Raw genomic sequence first — 16,054 nt, forward strand, 5'->3', positions numbered from 1 at the left:
GCGACAAATCAAACCCCATTTGCGGCTTAGAGGTGAAACAGATACATCGTTGATTTTTGTGATAGTTTCTGCAGGCGGTATCACAATGTAGGAATACTATTGCATACTTGCATACTATTAAGTGACTCGCTCTTTTCTTTTGCCGGGTGAGCCTCCCTCCACTCCCTCTTGGGTCCGAAATCCCGTTTAGCACCCCAGACAAGTTGAGACAGAGAAGGATGGCTATACAGATTATCCCTTTACACTCTAATGATGACACGTGGATGAACCGAGGGATTGCTCTCGAGTTTACTCTTCATTTTGACCATGTTTTGGATTCAGACCATCTTCGTCGTTCCCTCCAACGCTTGCTGGAGATAGGAGAATGGAAGAAACTGGGTGCACGTCTACGCCTGAAGGCAAGTTATCTTTTGCATTCCCTGTTCTTCAATGCTGAATACTAATAACGATCTATAGGACGGCAAGCTTGAATATCATATCCCCGAGAAATACGATACGAAATGCCCTGGATTCACCTTTTACACCACGACACATGATGGAAGACTGGATGACTTGCTTCCCTCTCAACTGCCATGTAGGACGCATTCTCCGACTGTTTTCCCATTCTCGGCTGCGAATCTCGATACCTTGCTTTACAGAACTGATTCCCCTAAGAAACTCGAGGACTGGATATACAATGATCGCCCACAACTAGATATCCATCTTGTAGTCACTCGAAATGCCACCCTATTGAAGTTGGCATGGCTGCATACTTTCATGGATGCCTCGGGTCGGGCTTGTTTGCTCAACGCTTGGGCGGCGGTTCTTCGCGGTCGCGAAGATCAAGTTCCACCGTTCCTCGGCTTTTTCAAAGATCCTTTGGCGGACTTGAATGCTCAGCCCCCATTCGAGTGGTTCGTCCGGTCACAGTGGATGTTGATTCTTATGCAATGGCTGGGGCCGCTATTACTTGTTATTCGGTGGGTCTGGGAAATGATCCCATGCCCGAAGCATGAACACCGACTAGTCTGTATCCCGGGATCAATTGTGACAGACATGCGAGAGGCAGCAATACAGGAGTTATCTGCGGGAGATGGCGAAAACTTCGTCAGCGAAAGCGATGTCCTCCTGGCATGGTGGGCTCAGCGCATTGTCCAGTCCATGCTACCATCGGGGAAAATCCCTATCACGCTACTGAACAATTTCAATATCCGGCCTTCTTTCCCGGACCTTTTCCCACGAGATACAGCCTATATCGGAAATGCATGGCTGACTGCCCATACTATCCTGACTGCTGACGAGGTGCTAGAGCGGCCGGTCGGCTATCTTGCTCTCAAGCTCCGGCATTCTCTTCTCGCCCAGCGCTCCAAAAACCAAATCATGGATTATATGGCTGTTCAGAGAGACGGCATGGAGAAGGTTGAGGCTACACTTGCATCTATGTTGGGCGTATCGAACATGTTGATCCATTGCTCAAACTGGCATCAAGCTAGGTTTTTCAATGTGGATTTCTCGCCTGCTATCGTCGGACCAGCAACGAAGGCCCGACCGGCGGGAAGACCAAGACTAATAATACCCAACACTTTCTATCGATGGCCCATGCTACTAAATACTGGATCGGTTATTGGGAAGGACGCAGACGGAAACTGGTGGCTGACATGGCATTTGAAAAAGGGGGTTTGGAGAAAGATTGAGAAACAACTAGCAGTAGACACAACGTGACCTCAATAAGATTCTGGTAAGCTGTATCATATCTCAATTGACTTCAAACGCTGCTTCAGTTGAAGACCGTCAGGGACTTTTCAAATTCATCTTTAAGACTGTCAACGGGACCAGCGATCTCCGAGTGGTTTGCCACAGGAAGTTTCAATTTCGTCAAAGTCTCGAAAATCGCCCTTTCGCTGGCAAAATTGCGGAGCAGGACTTGTGAGAACATCTTGAAACCCTGAGAGTCTATGCTGTCGACCTGTATTCCGTAAGTATTTGTTAAAATTGTAGAAACAATAATTCTCACCTTTGAAGAGGCGGTGCTCAACGTATCGGCAACAGCCGAGCGAATGCCATGATAGTGATACAGGTAAGTTTGGACCTGGTCAGCCGGGACCGAGTCCAAATCGGCCAGATCCTTTCTAGACGAGCCACTCGCCATCAAGACGTTATAGAGTTCATAGCCGCAGCTCAAACTCTGTGTCATACCCCCATTGAAGGACTTCAGGCACTCGTTTGTTGAGAGGATTCGCTTGTGTAGATTTTCGAACCCAGAGAAGACGGTTTCTGAGCTGGTTGCGGCCAAAACGGCGGGAGCCAGCGTGGCTGAGATCAAGAGCTGCTTTATCTGCATTGTAGCTATGTAGTGGATAGTCGTAGAGGTGTGGGTTTCGCGTTGTTCTCCAGGGTTCTGTTCTTATAAGACTCATCACGCCCTAGGGCCAGGTAAGGGATACATACCAGATTGAATTAGGCGGGGGGTAAAAAGAAAACATGGTCAATAGTTCGTGACGGCATGTTGTTTATTACATGAGGCTATCCTTGTTCGGCTACCAGAATGACCAGGGCATGGGCCGAAATTCCCTTTCTCTGGCCCTCTCACTGTTTTGATGCAGGATTAATATTGAAAGGTACGAATCTACATTTCCATCTTTAAATTGGGAGGAGGCATGCAGGGGACAGCGTCACAATGGGGGTGGCAATAAGGTTACGGAAGGCCTTGACAAGGTTTTAAGTTCGTTTGCAGGAAGTTGATCACTTCCCACATGTGCATGCACACACCTGGCATATATGTAGTCGTTGTATCCTGCATATCGCTTTCAATGTATATTTTACCACGAGACCAAAAACAAATCCGTTCTCAGCCTGGTGGATGAGGTTTAGAATCAACCTTTAATTTGCGAGGGGCCAGGGTGACTGGTTTCAACCAACCAACCGACCCTGTACTTCGACCCTTGCTTTAATTCAATGCTGTCAAACTTTTTTCATGTCTAATCTTTGATCAATTTACAAAACCAACAGCACTCGGGATTGGCAATCTAAAATCAAGATAGATGCATACTTATTTAGGTGTAAGCAGCGACCCTGACTGAAGCCCTTAAGCTGTGTAACCGCTGATCTGTGTCACCACCTATGCGGCGCCACCAAAAACAATATAACCACCCGTGATGGCTGCCGCAAACTCTAACCGATCCAATCACCCCTCAACGAAGAGGAAATTGATGCGCCAAAAAGTGCCGTCATAAAACAAGTTTGATGGAAAAGGCATATATTTGGTACAGATATATTGGTCGGTATTCGTATCTAGGAGACGGGCCAAGTATATATGTTGACCGCAGATGTATCGGGCTTTAGGGCTTTTCTTTTTATCACAATTGCCCGGTATATTACAGAACCTTTCACGCGTGATAGAAAGCTGACTTATTAGGGCTCTCACTACCTGACTCCGTGTTTATCTACAAACCAAGACATAGAGAAGACTATAGAGAGCAAAACTATTGCCGCCGCGTGTAGTCTGTGCCATAACCCGCAAATGGGTAGGTCAAGTCAACCCGCAACCCGTATAGGGCGGGTTGCAGGGTTGGGTCGCGGGTTACCTACGCTTAGACTTCGGCAGGCCCATGGGCCTGTCCAGGTGGACAAAAAGTGGTTTGTCCATGGAGAGGAGGCCCATGAAAAGCCCATAAGGCCCATGGAGGTGGAGACCCGTTTTTTACATCATTTATGAAAGATATGCTGTATTTTTGGTATCCCAGCTGTTAAATACAGCTCAATAATACACACACACACAATTGTACTCGTGCACGCCCCTGACCACTTTCGGGTAAGGGGTGCTCACGGTCAATTTCCCAACCACCCCAATTTCCCAAGAAATGTCACCTACTTCAGCATCAAATCACCCACCCCTACCACATAAGTTTAAATAAATCAAGCGATAAGTATATTATTTAGACCTGAACGTCACTCTTTTAGCTAGCATTCAGCCAGTATAATTGTAGTCTGTGGTGGAGCATGAATCTGCCAAATGCCTACTAGATGGTTACAAGGACACCGCATTCAATAGAAGATATACTTCAGACTTTTTCAGGAACAAACTATATTTTTCTCCACTTCATCCGCAAGATCACTCCGGTTCTTCTCTTCATGCCCCCTCATCTATATTACCTCACACATCCACTCAAGCCCCGAGACTTTGATTCACGTATAAGGCTCGGTCAATGAATTAGACGCATACGCCCCTACGCGTTTTGGAGCAGCACATTTCGTTATAAAAACAGGAATCGCCTTCTATATATCGTTCGTGTACCAGCAAAATCCTCATATAGCAGCTCGAACCAAATTTTAGTAACTCAACACATATTTCTAACACACGAGTTAGCGTTAGGGTCCGTAGCAACAGCATTCGTAAGGGCTGCAAGAGCACTGATAAGAATTAGGCTAAGGAGCTTCATGGTGAGGAAGTGTAGTGTGAAAATTTCAGATTTGTGGCTCTCAGATAATTGTGCTCAAATTTTGAAGTGAAAGTTGAAGAATTTTGTGAAAGGGCATTCTCGGTTCGTGTGGATTCCTGTGCTATATACCCTTGTAATTGAACGATTTCAAAATTTATTGGGAAAACCCGCAGAGCCAGTTTTTTAAAGCGCCGATCTTACACTAGTTTTCAGAATACCATATCTACATAGTACCTTACCAAGAGGGCCGATCCCAAAGCCGAAGTATTCACTACCAGATCGGGCGCCCGAGATCCCCCGAGACATGAATCTTGAATGAGGCGTTATCTAGATCTTGGCTAGCGCATTCAACAGCAGTGAGTTCGTGCTACCGGAAAGAACGCTTAAAGGGACTTCGTGAACACATAACAAATGAGGGAAACTATAATGTCCTAACATTGTATGATTACTAGAATAACGTGAATAGCACCCAGTGGGTTCCTGTACATATTATATATACTCAAATAGTATTTGAATTTCCCTAGACTAGCTAGCCTTTAGCATAGGCCGGCCCATTGGGCTTTACCCTTATCCAAGCCCAAATTCTAGGCAATTTACATATCACTCTGTGTGTCAATCCTACTAGCTGCGGTTGAGTCAACGGTCACGTCGACCGCATTGCTGTTCATCGCGGATGAGTTGCATGCAGGCAAGAACTACGTCTGGTTTGTCAACTCCTTCTTCTTGACGAGGTAAGTCACAGACCGTCTTTTGATCCGAGTCAATGAAACTAATAGTTAACAATATATCCAATGACAAGTGCTTGCTTCCAGCCCCTTTTCGAACAGACTGCGAATTTATTTTGTCGACGATGGTTGATGATCGGCTCGGTGGTCTTGTTCGTCCTCGCAGCGGTATCAGCGGCGGCGCGATCAAACCTCCCGTGATGATTGCTGGGCGATCAATCCAAGGAGTTGAGGTTGCCGGTATCAATGTAATGATCGATATGATCGTTAGCGATATGCTACGAGGAAACTTCATGGGTATGATCTTCGCCGTGTTCACCGTCGGCACCTTCCTTGGCCCATTTATTGGGGGTGTTATTGTACAGCATAGCTCCTGGAAATGGGTTGTAAGTATCTAAGTCCAATCTATATCTGAGAGAATGACAAGGCTCACACGACTTAATCAAAGTTCTATCTCAACCTTCCCATTGGCGGAACGGCGATCGTCTGCCTGTTTTTCTTTCTCCATGTCAACTACCAAAAAGAGCCATGGCATGAAAAGGTCAAGCGGATCGACTATACTGGCAATGCACTTCTTATGACCTCTATTTTCTTTATTCTCCTCGCTCTCACCTGGGGTGGTACTACCTACGCCTGGTCAAACTGGCGGATCATCGTCTGTTTACTTCTCGGTCTCATTGGTATGATTCTATTCCACGCTTTTGAGGCCAGTCCATTGTGTCGGGAACCCATGATGCCACCATATATATTTCGACACCGCACTTCATTCATTGCCTTGGTTGTGTCCTTTGTACATAATATGCTTACGTTCTTGGTGATCTACTTTATACCCGTGTACTTCCAGGCTGTGAAGCTTTCTACCTCTACTCGCGCCGGTGTACAGTTTCTACTGAGTGTGATTCTCGCTGTGCCGACTGCCATTGTTGCAGATGGCCTTACTAAATATGACCGCTATAAGCCTATCCATATCTTCGCTTCGGCTGTGATTCTCCTAGGACTAGGTCTCTTTACTCTCCTCGATGCCGAGTCAAGTGCAACAGAGTGGATCATTTTCCAAATCATCACCGCAATCGGCTTGGGTCTTCTGCACATAAGTACGCTAGCTGCAGTGCAGGTTCCCTTAGAAGAAAAGGATGTTGGACTCGCTACGGCGACATGGGCGTTTGTTCGCAGTCACGGTGCTATCTGGGGAATTGCAATTCCAGCTGCTATTTTTAACACCGAGTTTGCGCGCTTGTCGGGTCGTATCTCAAACCCCGCTGTTTCGGCGCAACTTGCGGGTGGAGAAGCTTACCCTCATGTCTCTTCAAAATTTATTGAGTCACTTGCTCCTCAAGTTCAACGGGAGGTAGTCAGCGTGTACACTGATGCTCTGAAGCTGGTTTGGTATGTCTCGCTCGCTTTTGCTGCTCTGGCGTTCATCATTACCTTCTTTGAGAAGGAGTTGAAACTACGAACCGAGTTGGAGACGAAGTATGGAATCAAGGATGCTAAGGAAGGTAAGGAAAAGGAAAGCGCCACTGAGGTCTAAACAAAGGAGTTTGAAAACTTAAGATGAATGGTTGGATAAATTAAACTGAAATTTTCAGTACTGTTTCTATATGATTGCAGATCTTGTTTTGAAACTCTCAATTTCGAGTACGAAGGACATGATTAAGGAAGGGGAATTTCGAATGTATCTGCTTTTTTATCATGTGAAATCATTTCACCTACTGACTTAACAGAGGGTTGATCAGTCTGACCCTCAAAGATTCACACAAAAGCATTAAACATAACCCACTAGTACTGTATAGCATACATCTCACTCCTATAATTTTGTGCTCGGTTTGAGTGGTTGATACTGGAATCTGGACTGGGCCAGGTAGCTGGAAAGATCCACTTTGTTTGCTTTGTTTCCAGGGCGAGCGTTCTAGAAACTCTGGATGCTATACACGCCTAATACAGAAGCAATCTTCATGCTGTTATTTACAACTACAATGAAATACTGCCAAGGAAGGGGATCAGGGTAGAGTGACTATATTAGGAATAGCGCGCTTCGAGAGAGGGTTTGAGAAAGAATCTAGTACCGAAAAATATTAGATCAACTCGCGCAGCGCCAGGATTCTCAACGCGAATAAGTGTTACGTTCGCACGTAAAGAAGAACGTGTAATCACCACTTTCCAGTGCCGTGGGGGCCCCAATTTCCGGTCGTGGTAGCTGTCTGAGTGCAGGTAGTAGTGACACTGATGGTGTCAGTAGTGGTCACGGTACTCGTAGAGGTAACAAAATCCGTGTCGGTGATGGTGTCTGTAGTGGTGACGCCATCCGTGGTAGTGACAGTCGCCGTGATGGTGTCGGTATTGGTGACGACGTCCGTGGTAGTGACAGTCGCCGTGGCGGTTGAGGTGCACCAGGATCTGATCATGTTTAGCAAACGCAAGTATTGGGTCAATAAGCGAGTCGTAAGACTTACGTATAGGTGTGGTTTGGCCAACCCGACTCATGCGCGCTGCGCTCGCAAGCTGCCTGATCGCATTTACCGTCGTGCCCAAGAAATTCGGGCAGAGCAGTGACATGGGCACAGATGGTCAAGAGGGTGAGAAGTGAGAATTGCATTGTGAAGTACTTTGTTGAAAGTATTGAGTAGGAAGGCTGATATGAAAATAATTTTTGGTAGGAAGAGGATAATCAAGCGGGGATGCTTATTTATAATAGTTTCACAAGTTGATTGAGGTTAAATATCGTCCGGACGCTTATGCTCGGGTTATAGGGAAGGAATGTGAGCTCGTAGCATTTCTTCTTTCACACTAAGCTTAAGCTCCGCTGGTTTGACGCCACTGGCGGAATATCTATAAGAATTCTCCGACGGGTGTGTCTTACTAGGGGCTTAAGAATGCCTAATGCTACCATGAAAACGCCAAAAAGCTTGTGATTTTAGACCAAGGATTGGAAATACTACATCGCCCAGCCTCTCACGTTGTTTTCTCATATCACCTATCTAAGTCAGAGACCTAGCCCACCACGTCTAACTATGTAACAAAAGACCTTGATTAACATTCTTGATTTCTTGTGTTGGATCCCTATACAGTTAGTGATAAAAATGACATTCGTAGATTTAACAAAATCCGCCTCGTCTGATATCTCGCCTTTTTTTCAAAATGATCAACTCTCCCGTTTCCACATAACTCCACTTGTCAAACCCCGCATAACTCCACTTGTCAAGCCTTGGGACAATCTTTCCATTGCCAGGCCCCTCAGCATATTCAGAATAGTACCCAGAATAAAGGTTCTAGGTCGTGCATACAGGAATGCTTCCCGCCCAGAAGAGAGCCAATCGCTATAAAGGGAATGAGCGTGATTCTGTGCTTCCGCAGTTGAAGGTTATGTGAAGCGAAAGCCGACCAAGCCATTCCCAATAGGGTTTCCAATTATCACTTCTGATCTGGTCTGGCTTATCACAGCATTACAAGTCATGGGCCCATATATAACTTGCATTAGTAATTGGGAAAATGTTGTTGTTCAGAGGAAGATTGATTGTTGTCTATTCAAAGGGAGACATGAGGCTATATATAGAACGAGAAGATCAAGTCGCTTCCAAATCAAATTGATGCTTCGTATACATACCACGGAATTAATCCCGAAGGCTCTGTTTAGTTCCTGATCAACGCCAGCCTCATTTCACAGCAAAAAACAAAGAGTGGGAAGGCGACAATGCGCTACTATCATCATGCTCAGAGAATGTTCGAGTACAAAAAACTGTGTATTTAGTTCGAATTTGATAATTTATCCGGCCTTGTGTTCCGGCCTTGTGTTCTGGCCTTATGTTGAAAGAACGAGGCACCAATTCTTTTGGTCTCGAGACGTTGCATACCAAAACCTCCACTCTGGCTGCCGATCCATATTTGATTCCAGATCATTTCATTTAGAGTGGGGTGCTCGTACTGTATTGACACCTGAACTATTTCAAATGTCTCCTATAATGTGACAAACTTTCAGTATACATTTCGATTTATCAAGATATAGTTGATAAGGCACAATAGACGGAGCAGGGACCCCATAGTAATGACTTGGAGGCACAAAGCCCCCGCTGAAGGTTCGGATGCTTCTACAGCTGAAAAGTGCCATGCCAAAGCTTCCGAATACGACTTTTCTAGTATGCACCAGCAGCTGTCCTTCGCCTAGTTGCAAATATGTACAAGAAAGTGCCTAGTAAAAAACTTCAACGCAGTTCCCAGTCGAAAAACTCCCTGGGTATAGTTATAGCTTCTGAGAGTAATACGTCCGTTGACCTAGATTCATCCTCAATCGTTCCATGTCTGACCGTTTCTACACTTCATTGGAACATAACTGCAAAATGAGTTGGATCACTTTTATTTCAATGTACTATGAGAAGCGGCATTGACTCATTGATAAATTTACTTCAACTAAAAGAAGTTCTAATCAAAATGACATGATTAGAAACGGAACCTTTGTCCTGATACGTGTTGCTGTATATGATTGAAGAGGCTAGGCTTCAGAATTGCGTTTATTTAGAGGCAAGAAGACCCATGTCAGCTCCTTGCGCAGCTTAGAAATTGAACGCCTTCAAAGTTAGCAATATCGGTGCGTAGGAGTGATGAGTCCGCCAGCGATGCGTTTGCACAAAGAAATCAGTCAAGTAATTGAATGCAACATAGTTGCAGGTCAAAGTATGCCATTGATCAGAATCGTGATAACCCTCAATATATCCATTGGCTGAATTTTGTTGCATGGACTGGTGAACTGCTGGGCTTTGTTTCTGAAAATAATCGATCTCATTAATTTCTACCTCATGAAAGCTTAACTTAGAAATCACAGCCTAGTTGATACCCTTATGGCAAATGATCATGTCCCTCTAGAGTTTTCCTACATAAACATTCCGACTTGACAGCTCTCAAATCTCCCCCGAAGCAGATATTCACTGGGCTCTAAGGTACCATTCCTAATGCTGCTCAAACGACCCATCCAGAGGGCAACGGTCAACAAGACCGCATGTGATTAGCAATGTCGACGACATCGCCTGTCAGCCAGAAGATCTTGGATCAAATCCAAAAATGTCTTGACCGCGCCTACCATGCCAACGCATGGGAATCAGAAGCTAAAACAGCCCTCTTTTTATAAAATAACCTCATCAGCGAACAAAATGTGACTCAAACCGTTCTTATCTCAAGTGATGATCAGGGAAATAAAGCTCAATTCGGAGGACGAAATGTGGTTCGCATTGAAAAGGTCGCGGGCTTATCTTGGAGAGTTGTCAAGGAAGCCTTTGTCGAAGGGTTGGCAAAGTAATGTGTACCTTTTTTGACTGCAAAGGCTTTTCGACTGACTTCGGAATCGCCGTCGAACATAGCTTCTTATGCCATTATTGTGATGACTGGTGGCTTAGAGGTTCTTTTTACTTATCTCAACTCGTATTTGATTGTAGGATGTTGAGGAGTTAGCATACCTTTCGAGCCACAGAGGCTCTCGGCAGCATATACTAGCTCAGAGCCGAGCAATGACCAAAGTCTTCATGCGTCCGTGGAAAAAAAACACTTTTCTTGATGCATAGCACGATCCCATCTAATATCATAAGACTAAAATGAACCCTTAGTACGTTAACCACAAACTTGTCACCAGGCCCTTCTCGAGGTTCCAAAATAAAAAAGTTATTGACACGACCATCAAAGATGAAGATACTATCACGAACAAATGGCCTTATTGATTTAGTCTTTGACGATCAGTCCATGAAAATGGCATTCCTGGGAAAGAGCGTTATGTGAAAAGCAAGAGAGTTCCCGAGGCTCTGCTTTGGAATGCATACCTTTGAGAGGTATAGGGTAATATACTTAAGCCGGAGCCTTCCCCATTGCGAGAAGTGTCTGCACAGCACTCTCTTCTTGACCCGTATTATCCAACAATTTATTCGCAAATTCCAAAAGTCCACCCTCCGAATTATTCACCTCCCGGAACTTCCCATCCCAACTATAGATAACATCCCCATGACGCTTCTCATCAGCAAAAAGTAAGACCACGCTTCGAGCAACGGCCTCCGGGGGCTGAATAGTCACTCCAAGAGCCCCAAAAACACCACTAGGCATGAGCCCAGTATCAGTCCACGAAGGCGCAATGGCATTGAGTCGCACTTTTCCTCTTAAAGGTTCAACGAACCCCCGGATCATACCCAAAACTCCATGCTTAGCGATTGTGTAGTCACCAGTACTGAAGGTCTCAAACGCTGAGCAGGATGAACAGAGTACAATACTGCCGATTCCAGCGTTCTCAGGAGCCAATTTGGTCATGTATGCATTCGCGAGGTGGAGCGTGTGAAGTACTGCAAGGAAATTCACGTTGATGGTTCTGGGATTTGGGGGTTCGACTTGGCCCGCTTCATCAAGTTTCGCAACGAGGAAATCAAGTGTTGGGCCAATTCCTGCATTGGCGAAGACGTGGTCGATGCGGCCGAATTTCTCCATCGCGTAGGTGAACATGCTGCGCAGACTTTCCCATTCTGTGACGTTGACTTCGAGGAACTTTGGATTCTCGTTGCTTTCGAATTCGGGTGTAGGGGGTTTCAGGTCTCCTATCACGACCTTCGCGCCTAGGTCAAGGCATAGTTGCACTGTTGCTCTGCCAATACCGGAGGAACCACCTAAATTTGTTAATTAATGCGGTTAGAATTGTGATGGAGTGGTTACCTGTGATCAAGATGACTTTATCTTTAATGCTTGTCAGGTCTTCGTCGGTAATATAAACTCTGGCCATGATGAATGTGTTGATGGATTGCCTTGGTGTTCTGCTTATGACTGCGGGGAAATGTACGTTGAAATGATGTGTACCTGTAGCTTGGAAGTGGGGGACCGAGGGTCGCTCTAACCACGATTGGAGATTCAAGCGTAAGCAGTAGGACGTGCATATCATCTATCAACAAAATACCATAGGTAACGGAGATTAGACGAATTAGGTTTCATATCCCAAGTAGCTAGTCATCTTCTCCCTTGCTTGCTCAACCTGATCTTGTACATCAAGATCCCAGAGCCACTTCATCCGCTCTTGAAACGCCCTTTTCAATTTCTCATCATCATTCCCCACCCCATCCAGACATAAGCAAAGGAGATAAGCATTCTCCTTACTACTCGTCACGACCCTTTGACTACGAGGTCGCCTGGTCTCATCATATGCTCGAAAAGCGCCAACCACATCTTGAACCGACATAACGCGTGCATCACCGAGCAATTCCGCCAGAACATGCGCATCTTCAATAGCCTGTCCAGCCCCAGCACCTTGATGCGGCGTTGAGGCATGGGCCGCATCCCCAAGTATCGCAACCCGCGACAGACAAAACGTGTCAAGAGGAGGATTTTCGAAAATTGCCCATTGCGACGGATCAGGCATACACTTCATATCATTAGAATCATCTCAACAAAGCAGACATTACATACCTCAACAAGTTCCTTCCAATACCGCCCCATCCCTTCCGCATCACGCCTCATATCTTTCCGCTCTGCTGCCCGCACCCAAGTCTCACAATCCCACTCCTCACACAGCACATAGAGTCCCACATTCACTTTTTTCGCACGCATAATTGGATACGAAATCCCATACCTCCCTTCCCCAAGATAAAGCGTCGAGATCCTCGCACGCTGCTCCCCTACAGCTAGAACCATATCCTCCATATCAAGAACAGCGCGGTATCCATACATCCCACTAAATCGCGGATTTCCCTTATGAAAAAGAGATTCCACAACCTTGGATTTAATTCCATCACAACCAATAACCACATCAACGAGTACCTCACTTCCATCTTCGAAGAATAACATCACCCCACTCTTATTCTCATCCTCAACCTCAACGCATTTCTTAAGCCGTTTCCCGAAATGTACTATCCCAGTCGGGATGAGACTAACAAGTGCATCTAGGAAATCAGATCTTCGCACCGTCGTTTGTCCGGATGGTTGCGCTTTGAGATCTAGAAGTAATTCGCCTTCGTGTTTTCCACAAGCCCATAGTATCTCGAACCATGTCTCGCGAAAGGCTTCGTAGCCGGGACTATCGGCGTGCGTTGTTACGAGGGAGTCGTAGATTTTGCGGATATCTGGATCGAGAAGGGGGAGGGCGCGATGGGCTGCTGGTCCTATGGAGAGGCCTAGACCGATTTCTTGGAATGAGGATGCGGCTTCGTAGATTTGGACTGGGGTTTTGCGGCGGAGGAGGCTTATTGCGAGGATTAAACCGCCTATTCCGCCGCCTATTATAGTGATTGTGAAGTTTTTGGTCATTTTGTTCGTGAGTAACTTGTATCAATGGATGGGGAGGGTTTATTCTAATTGCGGGGTTTTGCTTATTCAAAGTTGGGACGGGAATGATCCGTGGATTGTTGGCGGGAGGAGCCGATTGTTTGTGTACAATATGTTTTCGTTGGTTTATATCTTAACTACTAATGTTTATTGGACGCTAATGGGTATTTGAATGGGAGATTCTACTATCAACGCGATCCTGTCGCGTGACGGTGAAAGATTCCCTCGGAAGAAAAGAGCCTAAGAAGCCCAAGTGGAGATGCCTGAAGAAGTCCCTTATGCAGGGTGGAGACTATTTACATGTTAGCGCGGATATAGACACTATGACATAAAGACGAACCTCAATTGGCAGAATGATATAGTCAATCCATTCAGGTTTTCAGACTCAACCTGGGGAGGGATCTGGAAATATCAAGACGATGGTATGCATCCGTTCTTGAATACACAGCAGGGATCAAATCATGGGCATCGTCAACGTCCGACTATTATCCCATTTATGCGGCCCGATCGGATCATCCCGACCATACTCCGACGCCTCCTCAAAATCAGGATTTGCTCGATCTCTATCTCTAGAGATAGGCGGAGAAGAATCCGAATCATCGAGCGCCCGCCGGAACCGCAGGAATTCCTGCGAATCCACACCCTGAATGGGGTACATAGTTCCCATCTCCATTGAATGAAGGGCTGCTCGTTGGATTTGACGAAGATCGTCGCGGAGGCTGGAAACCTGGCTTTCGAGGTTGCGGCGGGCGGTTTGTTCGCGACGGAGGAGCGTTACTAGAGTGCTATACTGCTCGATAGAGACACCGCTGTACTCCGAGAGAGACGTTGCTGATGGGGCGGGACGAATGCTCCGATTGCTTAGTGTGTCTTGCCGGATTGTACTAGTGCTAGATGGTCGCACTGCGCAAAAATTGGCAAGGGGGCTAGGGGATTCGTCACGGTCGCGGTCTCGCTCTCGGTCTAAAGAGCCTAGATATCCGGATGAGGGCTTGTTGCGTGTGTGGCTGGTTGGCGTGCGGATCGGCTCGGCGGATGGGGTGCGCTTCTGTCGAGACCGATCTGTTGGGCCGTCAATGGGACTGGATTGCATGCGGGCGATTGCAAATTCCAAGTCAATCATCTTCACCTCAAGGGTGTTCAGTCGCTGCTCCACGGTGAGACCGTCGTCTTGTTGCATCGAGTGGACAAAGTTGCCCATATTAGGTGGTAGGCTCATTTGGTCCGCTCGTTCGTCGGCTTCGGAAATTGACGGTGCCACCGATGCGCGCGTGACGCTTGTCACGGTAGTCCCTGTGGACGGCCTAACAGAGGGATCACTGACGGAGCTTCCAAGCGCAGGCGACTTGGAATTGGGCCCCGAAGCCGCGGAAGTGGCGCGGGGTGGCCAATCTTCATGGTGCAACGCTTCAGTGCTTCTAGTTCGTCGGTTTTGAAGCAAACTATATCGGCCATCGTGAGCATGGCGGTCTTCCTGAGGATCGGAGATGGCAGAGGCTACTGCAAACCGCGACTCATCGTCGGAGAAGATCACACTGGGCAGTGTGGCTCTTCGGCGTCGCGGCAAACCAGGCGATGGCAAGGAACCACCCTTGGCGGATGTTGGTGATAGATGTGACTCCGCAAATTGCAGTTGTAGGTTCTCCTCCGACAGTGGACTGCTCCTTTTTGATTCTGTAGGTGTAGGAACCGATAAAAATGATTTTCCTGGTCCTGGTTTTCTCACTGGGGTTGTATAGAAGGCCTCATTCGGGCTCTCCTCCAACCCATCCGCTGCGCTTTGTCTCTTCCGGTTGAAGATCTTGCGCATGACCGTTTTCAATGTACTACCAGTCCGTCGGTGTGCGAGGGCCGGATTCTGAAAGCTGATCGGGGGTAAGGCGGTATCGTAGTGGTCTATGGCAAAGGACGCAGGGTTTGAAGCTGAGCGCTCAGCGCGGGCGGACGATGATAGATGTACACTTGCGACCGACTCGCTCCCGGCGCTGGCAATGGATCGAGTGTAATTTCCTGACATCGCGGTAATTTCCGATCTAATCACCCCTGAAAGTTCCACCTCATTAAATGATATTCGTCGCGCCACATAGGGGTATATCGCAAAAAAGGAAAATAAAGGGACGGAGCGAGTGTCGAGAAGTATAGAAAGCAGATTATGAACCGCTCAGCGGAATCGATGAAGAATTAAGAAGGGCTGACAGACAATTTAGTGTTAGTCTTAGTGCGAATCGATTTGGACGTACATAAGGATCATAATTGCAATTCCCGTGGCTGTTTGCCTTGAAAGGTTCCACAGCGTCAAAGGGTTGGAAAGAATCAAACGAGGGAGGGAAGTTGGGGGGAATAGGAGACAAGCTTTTGCAGTTGGGAATCAAGATGATCCAGTCCAGGCTTCTCTGCCCCCCACAACCAAAGCCACAGCCGAGACCAAAGAACAAGTTACTCCGTGGTGGACCGCAATTCCTTCTCAGAGTTTGGTTAGGTTTTAGCTTGCTTTGGCTTTTCCAAACATGGAATGCGACCGAAGTTCATCCCGGAGAGTGGAGAAGGGGAAGAGAACTCCTGGTCCGAAAGAACGTTTGTTATCAGACCAACGAATCATACTTGTCCTACAGGGTTCCCGTCTCCAGCTCGGGTTGA

At 46.7% G+C, this 16,054-nt stretch overlaps 7 protein-coding genes across 7 annotated transcripts; 2 read left to right on the forward strand and 5 right to left on the reverse strand.

Annotated features, from left to right (window-relative positions):
* Nucleotides 1-218: 218 nt before the first annotated feature.
* On the forward strand, nucleotides 219-1,701 carry N7520_008263 (uncharacterized protein; the record flags this gene model as incomplete). Its single annotated transcript, XM_057142197.1, has 2 exons — nucleotides 219-398; nucleotides 457-1,701. 2 exons carry the CDS (start codon nucleotides 219-221, stop codon nucleotides 1,699-1,701), a joined length of 1,425 nt encoding a protein of 474 aa, XP_056996203.1.
* A 55-nt stretch (nucleotides 1,702-1,756) lies between these two features.
* Nucleotides 1,757-2,320, reverse strand: N7520_008264 (uncharacterized protein; the record flags this gene model as incomplete). The annotated part of the gene is made up of 2 exons (XM_057142198.1): nucleotides 1,757-1,945; nucleotides 1,994-2,320. 2 exons carry the CDS (start codon nucleotides 2,318-2,320, stop codon nucleotides 1,757-1,759), a joined length of 516 nt encoding a protein of 171 aa, XP_056996204.1.
* Nucleotides 2,321-5,268: 2,948 nt separating this feature from the next.
* On the forward strand, nucleotides 5,269-6,674 carry N7520_008265 (uncharacterized protein; the record flags this gene model as incomplete). The annotated part of the gene is made up of 2 exons (XM_057142199.1): nucleotides 5,269-5,529; nucleotides 5,592-6,674. 2 exons carry the CDS (start codon nucleotides 5,269-5,271, stop codon nucleotides 6,672-6,674), a joined length of 1,344 nt encoding a protein of 447 aa, XP_056996205.1.
* A 619-nt stretch (nucleotides 6,675-7,293) lies between these two features.
* N7520_008266 (uncharacterized protein) lies at nucleotides 7,294-7,739 on the reverse strand (the record flags this gene model as incomplete). Its single annotated transcript, XM_057142200.1, has 2 exons — nucleotides 7,294-7,540; nucleotides 7,597-7,739. The coding sequence occupies 2 exons, from the start codon at nucleotides 7,737-7,739 to the stop codon at nucleotides 7,294-7,296; spliced, it is 390 nt and encodes a 129-aa protein (XP_056996206.1).
* Nucleotides 7,740-10,969: 3,230 nt separating this feature from the next.
* Nucleotides 10,970-11,885, reverse strand: N7520_008267 (uncharacterized protein; the record flags this gene model as incomplete). The annotated part of the gene is made up of 2 exons (XM_057142201.1): nucleotides 10,970-11,772; nucleotides 11,819-11,885. The coding sequence occupies 2 exons, from the start codon at nucleotides 11,883-11,885 to the stop codon at nucleotides 10,970-10,972; spliced, it is 870 nt and encodes a 289-aa protein (XP_056996207.1).
* A 195-nt stretch (nucleotides 11,886-12,080) lies between these two features.
* Nucleotides 12,081-13,399, reverse strand: N7520_008268 (uncharacterized protein; the record flags this gene model as incomplete). Its single annotated transcript, XM_057142202.1, has 2 exons — nucleotides 12,081-12,518; nucleotides 12,563-13,399. 2 exons carry the CDS (start codon nucleotides 13,397-13,399, stop codon nucleotides 12,081-12,083), a joined length of 1,275 nt encoding a protein of 424 aa, XP_056996208.1.
* A 472-nt stretch (nucleotides 13,400-13,871) lies between these two features.
* On the reverse strand, nucleotides 13,872-15,434 carry N7520_008269 (uncharacterized protein; the record flags this gene model as incomplete). The annotated part of the gene is made up of 1 exon (XM_057142203.1): nucleotides 13,872-15,434. The coding sequence occupies one exon, from the start codon at nucleotides 15,432-15,434 to the stop codon at nucleotides 13,872-13,874; it is 1,563 nt and encodes a 520-aa protein (XP_056996209.1).
* Between the last annotated feature and the right edge of the window lie 620 nt (nucleotides 15,435-16,054).

Source organism: Penicillium odoratum (assembly GCF_028828045.1).
Source record: "Penicillium odoratum strain IBT 22623 chromosome Unknown utg000005l_segment0_segment0, whole genome shotgun sequence".
NCBI classification, from domain to species: domain Eukaryota; kingdom Fungi; phylum Ascomycota; class Eurotiomycetes; order Eurotiales; family Aspergillaceae; genus Penicillium; species Penicillium odoratum.